General features: G+C 42.3%; 1 protein-coding gene and 1 long non-coding RNA gene across 3 annotated transcripts in view; one reads left to right on the top strand and one right to left on the bottom strand.

The window, feature by feature from the left end:
• The window catches only part of LOC131830660 (uncharacterized), a 33,491-nt gene extending 25,354 nt beyond the window's left edge, over nt 1–8,137 (bottom strand). For both annotated transcript variants that reach the window (XR_009353260.1, XR_009353261.1), the window contains exons 1-2: nt 7,897–8,137; nt 6,542–6,708 (exon numbers count right to left, since the gene is read on the bottom strand). This is a non-coding gene — a long non-coding RNA (uncharacterized LOC131830660). The remainder of the gene's footprint in view (nt 1–6,541; nt 6,709–7,896) is intronic.
• The window catches only part of FHIP2A (FHF complex subunit HOOK interacting protein 2A), a 35,660-nt gene continuing 24,849 nt past the window's right edge, over nt 7,357–18,167 (top strand). Inside the window, exons 1-2 of the mRNA XM_059173092.1 lie at nt 7,357–7,573; nt 13,952–14,030. Coding sequence (XP_059029075.1) covers nt 7,529–7,573; nt 13,952–14,030 — 124 coding nt within the window. The 5' untranslated portion in view covers nt 7,357–7,528. The remainder of the gene's footprint in view (nt 7,574–13,951; nt 14,031–18,167) is intronic.

Here is an 18,167-nt window from a genome sequence, read left to right as displayed (position 1 = left end):
CTGAGCTTGCACAGAACTGTCCACCACAGCTGCAAACACAATCAGAAATAGGCAAAGGGAATGTGACAGCAGATACCAGCAATATCTGCTCTATTGGCCAAGGAGTTTTCGTAGTCGCTATGTAAGTTTCTGAAATCTATGAGCTTCCTTCTCATTTCTATGGCAGCTGTAGAGTTGAGTTCTGGAAACGAAGTTGAGTTCTGGAAATGAAGTGTGTAGCTTATGCAAATTCGCCATTTCCTACCCTGAACCAAACTCCCAATTTTAGAAACTCTTTTCTCCCTGAGCTTTTTCACGGTATGTTTTCCTTCTCTCTTTGACTGCTCTTTCCCAGTGAATTCCTCCTCCCTATTCTGGTCCTTAAATGCAAGGAGTCCTATGTTTGTGTCTACTCTTTTTTCTTTCACTTTACCATCTCACTGAACTATCTCCTTTTTCTTTGTATCTCATCTACCGCCTAGAAAGGATAACTTTTCCAATCTTTATTTCTAACCTAGATCTCTCTCCTGACTTTTTAATTCAAATGTATCGCCCCCTACTAGACATGGTCATACAGATTCATCACACAAGTAAGAGAATCTAACATATTAAAAAAAAAAATCTTTTTGTCTTTCTACATCTCAGTAAAAAGCACCTTCACCTACCCTCATCCAAGCCAGAAACTCCAGAAACATTTGCTTTCTTCTTCTTCTTTGCTTCTCCTAAGAGCAAAATTGGGTTGCTCTTACCACATTTTTTAGGACTACTCTCTCCTTTCTATTCCCATAGTAAGTAACCTTTATAATCTTGTCTGAGCTTTTTAAAAAAATGGTTTCTTGCCTCTAGTTTCTCCCCTTGCCAAATAAAAGGAATATTGTTTATACCAGTGTATAGTTTAATCAAGAAGTTTTACATGGTTTGTTATGAAAGCCCCTATTCTTCCTCTAAAACTCCCAATTTCCTGCTCCACAGAAGGATCTCTTTCAACACCTTGAGCAGACTCTTATTATTTACTTGCTTTCTTTAAATAATATTGGGGCACCTGGGTGGCTCAGTGGGTTGGGCCTCTGCCTTCGGTTCAGGTCATGATCTCGGGGTCCTGGGATCGAGCCCCGCATCGGGCTCTCTACTTGGCAGAGAGCCTGTTTCCCCTTCTCTCTCTACCTCCGTCTATGCCTACTTGTGATCTGTCAAATAAATAAAAAATTTTAAAAAAATAATATGTCCATAATTTCATGTCATGATATTTCTGTTCTAAGCGGTAATAATGTTTCCTCATGACAGATGATGATGATTTAGCCTTTCTCTCTCTCTCACACACGCACACGCACATGCCCTGCCCCCAGTTCCACCACATATCCATCCACTCATCTTCCCAATATAGCAGCAACAACATAATTTTAATTAGATCTATATTTACATTACTATGGTTATATAGACATATTTTTAGTTGAGCTATGTGTGTATTATGATTACTTGTTCCTACAGAATATTTTATTTTTCTTGGTGTTCTAACAATCTCATTTGTTTTTTTGTTTTTTGTTTTTTTTGGCTTGGTTTTCTTTGTATTTATCACTAGTTCAATGTCAGACTCTCCTATCTTGTAAATCTTCTCAAACACATAGATAATCCATCTATAAGTTTTATCTTCTTGAGAACATCTCTTCTGACCTGCTCCAATCTAGACAGGTTGGTTGGCTGTTCCAACTTGATGTATAGTTATCCTGGAATTCTGCTTAACCAACATCCTAGGAATTTCCTTCACCTCCCTCTGATGACAGGTTTTCTGATCTGATTCCTTCATCCTTTTTCCCTTTGGTTTACTCCCGGAGGTTTGACGGAGCACTTCTGAGAGCTTCTTGAAAGAGTGCAAGGTAGGAGAAATATTCAATACCCCATACATCTGAAATGACTTATTTTATCCTCATACTTGACAGTTTCTTTGTACAGAATTCAATTGAAATTATTTTATTTCAGAATTTTAAAGGCATTGCCCCAGTGCCTTCTTACTTCCCATGCTGTTGTAATTCTTAATTCTCTATATGGACTTCTTTTCTTTTTCTCTCATTGGAAACTGTGTAGGATCTTCTCTGAACTCAGTGTTCTGAATTTCACAGTAACATCCACTGGAGTGAATCTATTTTCATTCATTGTTCTGGCACTTAACTGAAAATTCATGTCTCTCAGATCTGTAAAATTATATTGAATTTTTTTTTTTTAAAGATTTTATTTATTTATTTGACAGAGAGAAATCACAAGTAGATGGAGAGGCAGGCAGAGAGAGAGAGAGAGGGGGAAGCAGGCTCCCTGCCGAGCAGAGAGCCCGACGCGGGACTCGATCCCAGGACCCTGAGATCATGACCCGAGCCGAAGGCAGCGGCTTAACCCACTGAGCCACCCAGGCGCCCCTATATTGAATTTTAAGTTCAATGATTTCCTCCCTCTGTTCACTCCAATTATTCAAATGTTGGATACACTCAACCAGCCCTCTAATTTTTGAAAAACTTTCCCATTTCTCATCCCTACATCATTTTTTAACCTAGTCTTGCAGAAAATATTTCAAGTTCATTTTCTATCCTTTCTATGTTGTTTTTCATTTCTGTTACCATATTCTTGATTCCTAAGATTTAGTTTTTGGCACCTTAAGTGTGTTTTAAAAATAGAATGCCATTCTTGTTTCATAGATGCTGTATCTTTTATCTGAGAATATTAATGATTATTTTTTTAAGTTTCCTTCTCCCTCTATTCCTATCAAGTGCAATTAATTGTTTCTTCCAAGTTTCTTTTTTGTTCTGCCTTTTCTTTTGGTCTCTATCATTAACTCTTCTCAAATTGTTGATGACCCAGCCTTTCGGATCCCATTTACGAGCGGTGCATGAAGGCACTCAGTGGATGCTCCAAGCACGTGTACAGAGATTGTCAACTAGAGGCTGCACAGTAGGGCTGAAGATGCTCTTCAGTATCTTTAGGTCTTTTCTATTAGACGACTCAGATTCTCCAGAGAGGACTCTACCTATCTTCTTGGAGGCGGAAGGGGAGGGTGATCAGTTTGATGCTTTCATTCTGGGGGCCAAGAAGAGGATGAGGGTTGGGGATGTGTTCGATATATATACAATATCTCCCTTCACTTTGCTGTGATTTGAAGCTTGGGATCCAGAGCCGATAGCCAAGAAAGAATTCTTGAGATGTCCTCAGTGCTAAAAGGTGGTTTTAGGGGCACCTGGGTGGCTCAGTGGGTTAAAGCCTCTGCCTTCGGCTCAGGTCATGATTCTGGGGTCCTGGAATCGAGCCCCGCATCGGGCTCTCTGCTCGCAGGGAGTCTGCTTCCCCCTCTCTCTCTGCCTGCCTCTCTGCCTACTTGTGGTCTCTGTCAAATAAATAAATAAAATCTTTAAAAAATAAATAAAATAAAAGTTGGTTTTATTAAAGCACAGGGATGGGACCTGTGGGCAGAAAGAGCTGTAGTGGGGTTGTGAGGAATGGCTGATTTTATACTCTGGAGGTGGGGGAAGTAAAGACAAAGGGAGGTTTCCAGAAGGACTTTCACATATAAAAGGAGACTCACAGAATACTGGAGGCCTAGCTATTATTAGGAAAAGGTCATTTATTACTGTTTTGCAAACCCTCAGTCATGAGACCCTTCAGATGTATATCAGTGGGCCACATGCTTGGAGGACGATGGCTAGCATGGGGGTAGTGATAAAGAAAGTCTCCAAAGGAACTTTTATATATTAAAAAAGACTTACAGGATCCTCGATGTCCAGCTAAGGTTGCCTTTTGCCCTTAGCCAAGTGTTAATATCACAGCAGCTGAGCTCCCAGGGGAAGGTTGCTCTACTGGTTTCATGGATTTGTCAGTGGGCTGTAGGCAGTAAGAAAATTTATTTTTTTCTTTTGCCTTTGATTCCCACATCAACTCTATCTTCTTCTTCCCTTCCACCCCCTATCAATATGGAGCCTCTGATCTTCCCCAGAATTAGATTCTAATCTGAAACCAGAGTGGAAAAAGGGGAGTCAGCCAATCTTGTGCCTTGGGGATGATCTATCTACTTCTAAACAAGTTTTCAATCCATCCTGCTATTTTTAGTCCCACTTTTACCTGTATTTCCAGAGGTACTTACTGCGACTAATTTCAGAGTCATTGAGGCTCTATAAATGTATGAATATATCACTTTGGATCTTAGTTTTCTTAATTGCTTCCTTAGGATTCAGCTTTCCCAAGGAACTGTATCAGTTATTCCCTTTACCACTACTTTCCAATTCTCAAAATTTTTTTGCCATTTCCTCCCTTAATTTGTTTGTCCTTTTGGGCTTACATACTGAGAAATCTCTTTATTGTAATTCTAGTAGCATTTAGGAAGGAAATGTTGCTAAATTCAATCTATCTATTTAACCAGAAATCTGCCAAACTTTGGAAGTAGGTGTCATCTAACTCTCTCTCCTCTTTGTTCAACTTCATCCAGACTGAGTTTCAGTTTTGTGGATTTTTCTATGTCCTCGCTGATTAAACTTCGTTCAGTAAGGAATTTAACAAACTCATTCACTCTGAAGTGTAATGAGCGATAGAAATTGGTGTGTTCTCTCTCCTAAGGGTATTTTAATTTTTAGCGGGGACTAAATTTCTCATTTGACTCAAGTCAAAGGGATAAGGAAATAAAATCCTAATTGAGGATTTTCAGGTTCCCATATCTAAGTGGCTTAGAGGCTAGAGAAGCCTGTATTATGCTTTTTCAAAACACACTTTGTTTCAGGAGTCCCAACCCTGCCCATGCATAAGGTTGGTGATAATGTTAGTGTCACTACAGACTTTCTAGGATGAGAGGTAAGGGTATCTGCTTAATTATCATTCTAGTCCAACTTGTATGTCTTGGAACCTAGATATCAGAGAGATGAATCATATTCCTAAATATTGATATTAATCTCGAGCAAAACATTTTTATTACATTCATAATAAGTATACAAAGACAAGCATCATCAAATGCAAATGACTCTAAATAGCCCGCGTTAAACAGACCCTCTTATACAATTAGTGGTTGTAAGGCATTATGAAAATACAAAATACCACATAAATGTATTTATTAGGTCAGGAAGATAATTATGGTTAATAATATGACTAACCACCTCACGCTGTGTGAATAATAAAAAAATACGTCCTCTTGGTTGAAGCAGACACCATTAGCCAGAATTTGGTAAGAAGCACGTTTTAATTTTTGGCAAACAGAGAGGATGGCTCCAGCATTCTGGAGACAGGACACACAAAATTAAAGTCACATTTACCTGCTTTGCCAGGATATAAGCAACAAAAACAGAGTAAAAAAGATGAGAAAACTACAGTTCCCACTTTACAATGGTTTTACTTATGATTTTTTTACTTTATGATGGTGCAAGGGTGATAGGCATTGAGTAGAAACCATACTTGGAACCGGATCTGTTCCAGGCCAGTGGTATGCCGTGGGCTACTCTCGTGTTGCTGGCCAGCGGCAGCAACCACGGCTCCCAGGGGGGCCACTCGATCACAGGGGTAATCAACTGATGCACTTAAAATCATTGTGTTCCACTTTCAGTTTTCAATGAGGCACATGAGGTATTCAGCACTACTATAAAATAGGCTTTGTGCTAGATGATTCTGAACCATCTGTAGGTTAATGTAAGTGTTTGTTCTGAGCGCAATTAGGTAGACAGGTAGACTAAGTTGTGATATTCTGTAGGTGAAGTAGATTAAAAGCATTTTGACTTAAGATATTTTCAACTTATGATGGAGTTATGGGGACATAACCCCACTGAAGGTCAGGGAAGATGCATCAAGAGTCCTCCTTGGAGAGCCTGGGTGGCTCAGTGAGTTGAGCACCTGCCTTCAGCTCAGGTCCTGACCCCAGGGTCCTGGGATGGAGCTTTGCTCATCAGGGAGTCTTCTTCTCCCTCTCCCTCTACCCCTGCTGTCTCTCAATCTTTAAAAAAAAAAAAAAGTGTTCTCCTTAAACCTTGATTTCTGGTCCTATTGGTTTGTTAAATACTATTTTACTGCTAATAATAATGGTAATAACAAATGCCAGTGTTTTCCGTATGTTAATATACGTCCACACAACCTCATGCGGTAGCTGCTTATTCTCCCTCAATTTCGCAGATGAAGAAACTAAAGCACAAAAGAGATTTAAAAACTTGCCATGGTGAGTGGTAACGCAGGGATTTCCATTCAGACCACCCACCTCCAGAGACCAGCTCTTAACACCACTCCACGCTGCAGCTACTTCTCTGCTGCAGCTACTTCTCTGCTTTTTTTCTGTTCAACAAACTCAATTACAAATCCTTTTTATCATCACGGGTTATGCAAAGACTGACTCCACCCTCGCCTGATCAAGAAGTTAACGGTCCTTTGGATACAAGACCAATACTAGCCAAAACAAACACAAAGTTCTCCAGGATATGAGCGTTTTTATAACTTGTATCCACCCAACCTAAACTTTGCCACCGCCATTGTGCTGCTCCAAAGCTCGGCTGATACACTGTTGCACAGTACTTTCCAGAAGCCGCGGCGCAAGGACTTAGATTGTAGCCCCACTTACCGGTGCTGTGCATTGAGCAGAATTCCTTCAGATTCTGTCCCTCACTGTTGTCCAGTATCGTCTGATAAACAGAACAGAAAACACGACCGTGAACCATGCTCTGCACCCACCAGACAAGTCACACACCATTGACTGAGCCATCTTCCCATTTGTCCATCTGGGGCTTCCTGTTTTAACGGTGAATAATTAACAATTAATAATGTTAACGAGGATAATGATCTATTTTCCAGGTAGCAAAACTATTTCACCAACATTCGTTGATGCGTTCTAATTCTTAGCATTTCAAGGCACGGATCGTTTCCGATTAGGAACACTGTACTGTTTCTTACCGGCCTCCCCAGTCTGCTCTTAAAACACGAACCTCTGCACGTTACACACGAGTAGGGCTACGTTTCCCTACAAAACCCGCCTGTTACTTCCCCCGCAGAAACAAAACCGGGAGGTTGCCGGAGTTTTCCGACCGTGAGGACGACGGTGTCGGAGGCGCCCGGGAGCCGCGAGAGAGCGCCGGCTGCACCCGTCCGGTTCCCGCCCCCCGCGGGCGCGACCTCCCCGCGCCTCTCCCGCCCCCGCGGCGTGCGGCCGGCGCGCCGCTGGGCAGGCCGGGTCGGGGCCTCCCCGGGCCGCGGCGGCGCCCCCTGCAGGCCGCGGCGGGCAGAGCAGGCGGAAGGAACCCGAGCCGGGCTGCCACCGTGTCCGAACCGGAGCCGCAGCCGCCGCCGCCGGAGCGTCGCGGGGCCCCGTGTCGGAGCCGAACGCCCCGCTCGCCGCCCGCCGCGCCCCAGCGCCCGCCGGAGCCGCCGCCGCGCCGCCCGCGCACCCCCGAAGCGGCCGGGCCCGAGCCCGCCTCGGCCCTCTGCTCGTCCTGCCCGCCCCGCACCGGCCTTCACTCTGGAGCGGCCCCGGCAGCCGCAGCAGGGGCGGCGGCGGCGGATCGAGGAGCTCTCCAGGTCGTCCCGGGAGAGGCTGCTGCAGTCCCGGGACAAGATGTTCTCCAAGTTCACCTCCATCCTGCAGCACGCCGTGGAGGCGGTAAGGCCGCGGGCAGCGGGCTCACGACAGGCCGGGGATGGCGGCGGCCTACGCTCCCTGCGGCCTCGGCCCGGGCCTCGGCGGCCGGGATCCCGCGGTGGGGGTGGGGGGGGGGCGGCGGGCAGGTCGGGGCGGGCGCTCCGGGGCGCGGCGGGGCCGTCGGGGCGCCCGGGCCAGGCCCCCTCGGCGCCGTCCTGCCCCGGGCGGGCGCGGGCCCCTGTGCGGCTGCGGGAGGGTGGGCGGGGGTGCCCGGGCGGGACGCGCGCTCCGGGCCGGCGCGGGGGTCGTCTGCCTGCGGGAGGGGGGACAGGGGCGCGGAGCACCTGGCGGGGCCGCAGGGCGCACCCCCGGGCTCCGGACCGTTAACCTGCTCCGGGAAAAGGTGGTCAGCGCGGAGCAGGACAAAAGCGACGGCCAGACGTGGCCCGGGCTGGGTTTGGCTCGCGGTCGTGTTGACTGTGGAAGGTGGGGTGGGCAGGAAGGTGCGCCCCGGCTGCGGTCGGAGGGGGCGGCTCTGCAGGACGCCGCCCGCCGGACCCCGTTTCGTAATCCTGCTGGCTTTGCCTCCGCAGGCCTCGAGGCCGAGCTCGGCCGCACCTATTGATTGTTGAGAGACATATGGGAGCTCGGAGGGTCCGGTCGAGCGTGGTCGGGACCCTTCCGAGCCCTCGGCCGGGCGGCGGGACCATCTGTTTCCTTTCTTGCCTTCCCTTCCTGGACTCTCCCCTTTGAGGATTTTAGACACCCGCGTAGAGAAACATTCAGATACCCAGACTAGCAGAAGACAAGTAACTACAAAGAAAATGCTGTGCGGCTGTTTTCATAAGAAGTCTAGTTTGCTTTACTCAGGGAGAGCTGCCCACGTTGGAAAATGCATCCTGTGAAAGAAACCTGTACTTTGCTAATTTAAAAAATGTCATTCTTCTTCTGTGTTTAGATTGTGTGCTAGGGCACCTTGAAATCCACACAACTTAAACAAAAACAAAAACAAAAACAAACCCCAGCGGCAATAGAACCATTTTTATGGCCAGATAAAAATAAAATGGATTTTTAGAATGAAGAATGAAAACAAAACTTTAGTACAATGTTTTTTTAAGTGATATGCAGGAAATGCTTAAAAATCATTTAAGCTCTACCACAAGTTCTTGGGAAAACGGGTATCAAATCAAAGAATGTTTTAATGAATGAGGAGCAGTGTTACACATGAAGGAGATGACAGCTTTAGACTTTAGGACAACTTTTAATTTCCCCTTCTTATACAAATTTTACAACTTTATGTTAAAAGAAGTTAACTAAGATTTATAGAAACACTGGCATTTACAGTTTATATTATTACTTAACTTAAATTACCAAGAATCATTTAATTTTAACATTGAGTACAGGTTAATACTGAGATAATTGGGAATACAAAATATATTACATTGTTTACATATTTTACCTATCAGGTTGAGATATACAGAAGTAAGTACTTAGAGAAAGGAAGATAGCTTTCATACTCTCCCAGTAAAGACTCATTTTTATCTTGAGGCTTGTGTTGTCTGTCCTCATTATCTTTTTATAACTATATATGCTAACATCACCCAAACTACCCATGTAAATTGTCTGACTCTGACTCTGTAATATCCAGCTTCTCTACTTGGCTGAGGTGAGAAAAAGTGGATTATATTCATCTGGTACTAGTACCTGATCCATAGCATTTAGAAAACCAACGTTTTTATTGGAGAGTTAGTGTTTTCAGCTGTGATACCTCCCAGTTTACCTTGATAGGAGGTTAAATCTGGGAAAAAAAAAAAAAAAAGTTCACTAACTTTTTCCTTTTTACATTCCTCTTGGAAACCAACTCATACATAATGATAAAGAAGCCATTCTTGTGGTATTTAAAGAATGTTTTTGCCTAGCACGGGATTGGTTTCCATTTTTTCAGTTCTACTTATTTTCCTGGTATTTTCTTCTATAAACTGCTTTCATCCTTCATCAGTTTCTTTCATTAACTTTTCTCTCTACTCCTTTTAATTTGTGTGCCCAGTTAGCATTTTCCTTTTTTCTTTCTTTTTTTTCCCAATTGGCATTTTCTGATATAGTATTGCAGTTAGCCTAATTTGTCTGGATTTTTCAGAGGTGGGGCATTATCCTATGTGCAGGTGCTGACATGACCTTTTTTCAGTGTTGCTGTTTTCAACTACTTTGATATTATCACTTTATAGGTTTTCTTTGTTCAGTTGGTTCAGCCTTCAAATCTTCAAATTTTTTTTAGGGTCGACCGGATAAACATACTCATTTAAATGAGCTTTACATGTAGACTTGTCCTTATTGTTTAATTAATGGTTTCTCCTCACTTCCTGTTTACTAGTACAAGGAAAAAACATATAAGACTTTCAAGATTAGTATTTGAGTGTTACAGAGCTGATACATTATATTTTGAGCTTAGGAGAGAAATTCATACCTTGATCAAAAATAAAAACTGTAACGTAACTCTTGCTTCCCTTTTCAGAAATGAGTCTTCCCTCGGTCTAGTAATGACTGGACAGTAAGTTTTGCAGTGATCCATTTTGTTAGCCTGTTGCCACATGTCATAAGAGTGAAGTCTTATAGTTAATTCCTAGGTTGGACTAGATCGTGTTAGCGCAGTTTCTCCAAAGTACAAGTAGAGCACTTTCCATCTGGTACAATTAAATATTTGTTGAGGGCCTAGTCCTAGGTCATCTGCCAGGGGCTGGTTCTTTTTAAATTTCAGCCAGTTTCACCCTTTGAGGGCAGATTTATTCCAGGAGGATAAGGGAAGAAAGATTTATCTACTTCTAACAAATTAATTCAATGGAAGTCATCCTTCAGAATTTGAGTCTTTTCTTTTCAAATTATGGTTGAGAGTTGATTGTTGAAACTGGCAATTTTTTAAAAGGTCTTCTGCCCTGGGAATCAAAACCTCAAATCAAACATATATAGTGTTTTCTTAAGTGTATCTTTTCTGATGGGATCTCTGACTTTTCATCCTTTAGTCATTCAGCTAATGTTTTATTGAGACCACCACAAAAGAGTGGCACAGTGTGGAGGAAACAGGGCCCTTGTTCATAATGCTTGTGGTCTAATTGGGGGGACAAAAGAAATACATTAAAAATTAAACTGCACAAGAGTGAGGCCTAGTCCCTAGAGCCATCCAGAACAGGGTTTCAGTCCTGCGGCTGTCCCTTCCTTCTACACAGGACAAGTTACTTAATCTTTGTACATTTCAGTTTCCTCACTGTAAAGTGGAAATAATTATACCCACCTTGTGGGCTTATTGTGAAAATTAAAATGAGTTAATACATATGAAGTTAATACATACGAAGTGCCTAGTGTAGTGCCTGGTACATTGTAAGTGCTTCATAAATGTCAACTGTTGTTATTAATTTTTGGATGATTGTTCAGTCATTGAGTTCTGTGGGGGCAAGCAGTTAGGGTTGGGGGACTTGGAGAAGGCCCTCTGGAGGAAGGGGACTTGAGCTGGACTTGAAAGAGGCTGGGCAGATAGGTGGGGTCTTAGGGAAGTTGGAAGGAAGTATGTTTGAAGATCAGTGCATGAAATGTTCAAGATACAGGTGAGAGAGAGAGCAGGTGGGGCTTACGTGGCGGACGTGGTATGGCTCTTCTCTGAATTACTGCTCTAGGTCCTTCTGTGTGGTCGGCCTTCTGGAGAAAGACGTTGTGGGTTTCTAGTTAGAAGCAGTGTTTCCCCTTGGGTGAGGCAGTTAACTGGCTTTGGATCTTAATAGGAGTTTGGGGAAAATCGGAGTTTATTGGAAGATCATTTAAGACCCAGTAGGAATTGTCAACTTTGCAGTGCTGTGCCTGGCACATAGCTACTCACTAAATGACAGCAATTTCTGTGTTGTTGGATTATTCACTCGGTGAGTATTACTGAACCCTTACTCTGTGCCATGAGTTGGAAACCAACGGGGAAGTCAGTGATGGAAAAGACAACACGATTCCCGCCCTTTTGGAATTCACAGACAAGTGGAGGAGATCAGCAATGACAAATGTGGGATAAGGGCTAGGGAGAGTGAGCAGGGGGGAGGGGGTGCCACAGATTTTGTGGAAAGAACTGGATCTTCGGCAAGAAGTCTGGCAAGGCTTCCCAGAGAGAGCCCTGCCCAAGGTAGGCCCTCAGGTCCAGTTTGGGTTGGGAGTGTGATTGCATGCATTTCCAAAAATTTCATTTCGGTTTTGTAAAAACTTAAACGAGAATCCCCTCATGCTGATTCACACACCACCTCATCCTTTTTTTAATTTTTACCCATCGCATGAATGTATATTTTATGCAATGATAAAAACAGGCAATTTGCATGTTAGAATTAGTATGAAAGACAATTTTAGTAGGAAGTTTTGCATAAATAAGGAAGTTTATTCATGTTTGAACAAGATTTTTACTAAGTTGTTAGCAATTTGGAACATCTCACTGTATATTTAAATAGGTTTCTTATTTAAATCAAACTCCTGGAAGAGAGGTATTCACAGGTAAGCAACACCGTCCTGCTTTGAATTGGACTGTAACAGCCAAGGTCCCAACACAAATCCTGTACCATCTCTGACCTAGTGACTTGACTTGGAAATGGAGTTAAGTCCCACAGGTAAAATAATCTGGAGCAAGGATGCTGTAATTCCCTACAGACCAAGGAGATACCCTTGGAAAAAATTAGCAAATCGAAATATTTAGACTTAAGAATTTAGGTACTTTTTTTTAAAAAAAAAAACACCAGACTGCATTTGGGTTTATCCCAATTGTTAATCCATTTAATTATTTAACTATATAAAGATGGTGTATTAAAAAACGGTCCAAAAAAACCAAGAGAATTTTGACATATAAGACAATCCTAAAAACAAATAGCTGATAAACAAACAAACAAACAAACAAAAAACACTTTTTTAATCTAAAAGGTTTGGGAAGATGGTTCTATCTGCCTAAGATAACTTCTAATTTTCTTTCTAATTTTTTTCCTCAGTGTCTCCCTAGTAAGTTCTCTGTCCATGTTCTTCTGGAAGGATACTAATCCCAAATGTTCCCAACTCCTTTGTTAAAGATCTTAAAGTCTTTTTAGAAATTTCATAGCACTCCACTTGGAAATGAGGTGGATACTTAGAATCTCTTAATCCAGTATGATTCAGAGCTGTGCACACAGGAGGTCATGAGAGCTAGCACTGAAGCGTTGGTGATTGCCACCCAGTGTTGAGGTCCACTACTTTCCTAAGGACATTTCATCTGGATTGAAGCACGCAAGATGTCTGTGACCCGTGTTTATAATTTGCCCAGCAGCTTTGAGATTGTTTTATTAGGATTTCAGACTTTGAGGTCTCTCTTTAAGGACACCAAGAAATCAAAATGGAACAGGTAGAAGGATTGGCATAACATGATCTCTCGGATCATCAGTTCAGATGAAGTGTCTGGAAATGAAAGATGACGGTGCCATGCTTTAGGTTTCCAGAATAGGAACCTGCTTGTTTTTAAGTAAGCTGGGTCAGTTGTGAACTTTCTGACCAAAATTTATAGGGAGTAGTAGGACTGGGGGGAGCATTCTCTCTCTCTCTCCCTCCCTCTGCTGAAGGAGAAGACAGTGTTGTGGAAGGTGTATCTGCGTCTTTAGCTGTCTGTTTAATACATCTGAAATACCTGGCCGGTTGGCTATGAGATGGCTGAAGGCATAGAATTTTGGTCTTAAAATTTTTGAAGTAAATTTTAAAGCTGAAACGTAAGACATTTTGGCTTTGTGGAATTTAAATTGCTAATGTCTTGTTCCCATAGGTATTTTGCTGAAAATATGCACTGCCTAATCCAGGCTTTAAAAAGAAAAGGTTTACATCTGTATGTCACTGAAAGTAGGGGACAGTTTTAATCAGATTACAGGGTTGACTTTGGTGTATGTTGTTGTAATGGTGACGTGTAACTAATTACATAGCAACTTTTTACTGTTTTGCATTTCAAAGTCCTAGGTACAAAGATCCCTGGTTACTGATAATTTCATTTTACTGATAATTTAAATGGGATTTTGCATCTTTTCATTTAACACTGATACTTTTGAAACCATATGTAGTTACCAGTTTCGGGGAGGAAGAGAATAGTTCTGGTCCTTGTAGTTTAATAATAATATTGATAAATATCTTTTTCTTCGTTCTTAATAAATCATTTTTACTTTCTTGATTTTGACCCCTTTTGTTTCTCTTCGATATCTGACATATAGAATCAAATTAATGCTCATCCCTTATTTTTATGCCGCTTTTGTATTATTAGTATTAGTATTTGTATTGTATTATTAGTAAGACAAATACAGAGTTATACTTTATGGGAAACATTTAATGCCATTTTCTTAATTGTTGTGGTTTTTTTTGTGTGTGTGTGTGTTTGTGTAGCTTGCACCTTCTCTTCCTTTACAAGAAGATTTTGTTTATCACTGGAAGGCAATTACCCATTACTACATAGAGACTTCGGGTAAGAAACAAAGCTAATGTTAATTGAACACAATTTATGAAATACTAAAATCTATTTCAGATTAGTTTTCAAAGTTATTTTATATTTAAATTTATAAACAAGTTATTTTACTTTTAATTCCACTTTTAGATTCATTTTAAAAACGTTATCTGTTGAGCACCTGCTATGTGTAGGCGGTGTTCCAGGCACTGGGCGATAGAAGAGTAAATCAGACCAAATCCCTATCCTAATAGAGCTTACATCTTGACGACAGAGAAGCGAGCACTAAATGGACACATCCACATAGTGTGTCAGATGGCAGGTGCTAAGGGGGAAATGAGGCAGGCTAAGGGGATAGAAGCGCACACATGAGGAGAAGGGGGTTAGTTGGCTATTGTAAGTTAGAGAAAGCCTCATGGCTGGAGCAGACTTCTCAGTTGGAATCTGAAGGAAAGAGGAAGCAAGCCTGGGGGCTTGGTTTCAGGAAGAGGACGTAGCGCAGAAGCCCTAGGGCTGGAGCGTCCAGCATGCTTGGCATATTCTAGAAACTGCAAGGAAGCCGGTTTGGCTAGAGGAATGTAAACAAGGAGAAAAGTGTGAGGAGGTGACATCAGATGGGAGCTGGGTGCAGTCACAGAGGGCCTTGTAAGCTATCATGAGGGCTTTGGCTCTTACTCTGAGGTGGGAAGCCATAGAGGGTTTTGAGCAGCATGTAATATTATCTGCTTTAAAGGGACCACTTTAGCTTCTGTGAAAAAAAAAATGAGATTGGAAGAACGCAGAGGTGAAGCTATAAACTGTTAGGGGACTATTGCAGTGGTCCAAGCAATGATGGTGGCTCAAACCAGGATGGAGCTGGTAAGATGAGATTGTATTCTAGGTGTATTTTGCAGAAAGCTTTGTTGACAGATTGGATGTTGGGTATGAGAGACTGAGTCGAGGAAACTCCAAAGTTTTGGGCTTAGGCAGTTGGAAAATAGCAAAGCTACTTACCAGGACAGGAGGCTGCAGGAGGAACAGGTTTGTAAGAGTATTCTGGGCATGTTAAATTTGAGATGCCAACTATAATGTCCAATTGGATGTGGTGAGGAGACAGTTGGAAATAGGAATCTGGAATTTAAGGTGGAGTTCTAAACCAGAGATGTGAAATTGCAGTCATCATATGTAAGAAAGATTTAAAGTCATGAGACTGGATGAGATGTTCTAGGGAGTGAGGATGGATGGAAGAGGGTTGTTCAGAAATGGAGCCCTTGGGCCCAATGTTCAGAAATTGGGATGATGAAAACAATAGCAAAGGAAACCACTTTTGCTAATGGGGTAGAAGACAGCCAAGAGAGAATGGTGTCCCAGAAGCTAGAGGAAGAGGAGAGAGAGGGGTTCACTGTGTCCAATGATGCTGATGTCAGGTTAATACTGAGAAAGGATCTTTGGACTTAGCCACAAGGAGCTCAGTAGTGGACTTGGTAAGAACCATTTTAATGGCAAGAAGAGAGAGAAAACCTGAGCATAGTACATTTAAGAGAAAATGGGCAGAGAACATGTATGGACAGTGCATATGGACTGCTCTCTTATGTTAGTGGAAAGGGGAACTGAGAAGTGGAGCATTAAATGCCAGGGAGAGATGTGGCTTCAAGAGAGGGTTTTATTTTATGTATGTATATATGTGTGTATGTGTGCATGCATTTATTTATTTAATCTCTACACCCAACATGGCGCATGGACTCAACAACCCCGAGATCAAGAGTCATACGGTCTTATTCCTGAGTGAGTCAGGTGCTCCTCAAGAGAGGGTTTTACTTTCTTTCTTTCTTTCTTTTTTTTTTTTTTAAAGATGGAAGATATTTCAGTTTGAACTTTGATGGAATGATCCAGTAGAGAGGGAAAGGCGGACCGTAGTTAGCTACGACCATTTCTGAGCAATGCCCCTAAACAGGCGGGGCAGTGGAGTGTAGTGCACAAGTTAGGGCTTAGCCTTAATAGGCAGGTGGATAGTCCATCCGTCAAAATAAGGTGTGGAAAGCAGAGCACAGATGAAGAAGGAGGGTGGATGTGGTCTACAGAGCCTTGAAGAGTTCCGGCTTTCTCAGTGAGTTAGAAGGATGGAGAGTAAGGGAGATGAGAAATAAATTAGGTCAAAGGTTGACAAACTTTCTGTAAAGGGCCAGATAGTAAATATTTTTGTCTCTGTGGGTCCTTTCGCCTCCATTGCAACTGCTCAGTTCTGTTGTGCCAAGGCAGCCATCAACAGCATGTGAAGAATTGTGGTCCTTTGTTCCAATACAGTGTATGGATATGGATGTGAGGGTGGTCTGGCTGCGACATCTGTCACCCCATTGATCGTCAGGGTTGATTCGGCTGATCTGGCTGGCTAGGCGGGAGTCCCCTTCCTCCCTCAGCGCTCCACGTGCATCCCTCCCGCAGCCGTGTGCTTGGTCAAAGGAGACGGCCTTCCCCGATAGAGGAGAGGACCGTTCTGCGGTCAAGGCTCTACAAGTAGCTGCGCTCCCGGCCAGAGCCTCCAAACGAGCTCTCAAGGTCCAACACAGCATAAACAGGTGGCAAGGCTGGATTTGCCCCATAGGCCAAAGTCTGGCCCCTCCCGAAACAGAATATTCAGGCAGTCAGTCTGGTTGAGGAAGCCGAGGGGTTTGTAGGTGATAATTCCATAAAAGAAAAATTCCTTTATAGTTGTATAATAAGTAAAGATTAGACACAAAAATGTGTATACCTTTCTGTGTAAAATATAATTTCCACCTTAACTTGGAAATTTAGACAGCAGATCTGTGGGAAAGTTTTTTGATAGGAGCTGCCTTTTCCAAATGACTGGTCCTTAGCCCTTGTGAGTTTTTCACTCGTCCATAGCTTTAAGGAAATGCTTTAAAGGAAAGGCTTTTAAGTTCTTCTTTAAATGATTTTTTTGCAGGTTAGTAGAAACAAGTGCATTATAATAAAGTATGGGGTGAATGTATGTGTATGTGTCAGGCACAGAGAACGAAGAAGGGAGAAAGAGAAGAAGGTAGAGACCATAATGTGGGTTTTCCAGGATGAGTAGGAAGTGCCAGTCGGACAAGGAGGACCAAGGCTTTTCAGGTAGAAGGACTGGCATATGCGGGACCTGCGAGCAGCTTAGGAGTGTTTCTGTCTTCCAGGGAGCTAGGATTTTAATCCTTTCAAGTCACATTTACAATTCATTTGTCTCTTAATTTACAAAGCCTTTCTGGTCATTTTTCTCCATTGGTAACTGTAATCAGACCATGCTTGAATATTCATTCTTTCCTGGAATGTTTATAAAAGTCTGCAATGAAAGGGGGAAAAATTTGAAAAAAAACAAAACAAAACAAAACAAAACACAAATTTCAAATAAATGTACAAATTATCTTCTGTTAGTGACTGGCTACTCATTTTAGAATACAAAATGAAACATTGAAAGTTAACATTTCTTGAATTCTTACTATGTGTGAAGACACTGAGCTTTACACACATGGTTTCATTGAAATCACACAACACTTACCAGTGATGATTAGCCCCATTTTACAGGTAGGTGGTGTCTGAGGCTAAAATAGTTTGCCCCGGTCATCCGGTGACAAGTGACAGAACCAAGAGTTGAATGCAAGTTATCTAACTGCAGGGCCCTGTGCTTATAATACCTGCCACATCGTGTATCAAATTTGGTGCATGTGTCATCCTTGGAAACAAGGCTGACCCTTGTGTTTCCATTCTTTTCTTTATAGGGTTAGTGTTATGGTTGACCCTATGTGTACATACATACATGTGCACAAGTACAGGCAAAGCAACACATCAAATATATAGCTTCCTAGAATTGTGTGGCACATACTGTGGACATACTCAGGAAATGACAATAGAGACATAGATAAGAACTTGGCACTGCCAAGTATATTTTGTATTTAAACATTCTGTAAAACTTCACATTTTATTAAGAGCAATTTAGCCCTCGTACAATAAGGATAGGTTGATAAAATCATGTGATCTTTAACTCCAATTGTGAACTCAAAGAAGTATTGATGAATTTTTATCTTAAAAAATCAATAGTACTTAATAAGAATTCTCCTAAGAAGAAGTTTTGGCTTTGGGAATAGCTGTTTGTTTATGAGAGATGCCAGAAATTTTTCTTTGGGCTCCTCTGTGTTTTCACAGTTG

Source organism: Mustela lutreola, chromosome 4 (genome assembly GCF_030435805.1).
Source record: "Mustela lutreola isolate mMusLut2 chromosome 4, mMusLut2.pri, whole genome shotgun sequence".
Classification (NCBI taxonomy): Eukaryota; Metazoa; Chordata; class Mammalia; order Carnivora; family Mustelidae; genus Mustela; species Mustela lutreola.
The sequence above is the reverse complement of the archived record's forward strand: the minus strand, read 5'-3'. Positions and strand labels throughout refer to the sequence as shown.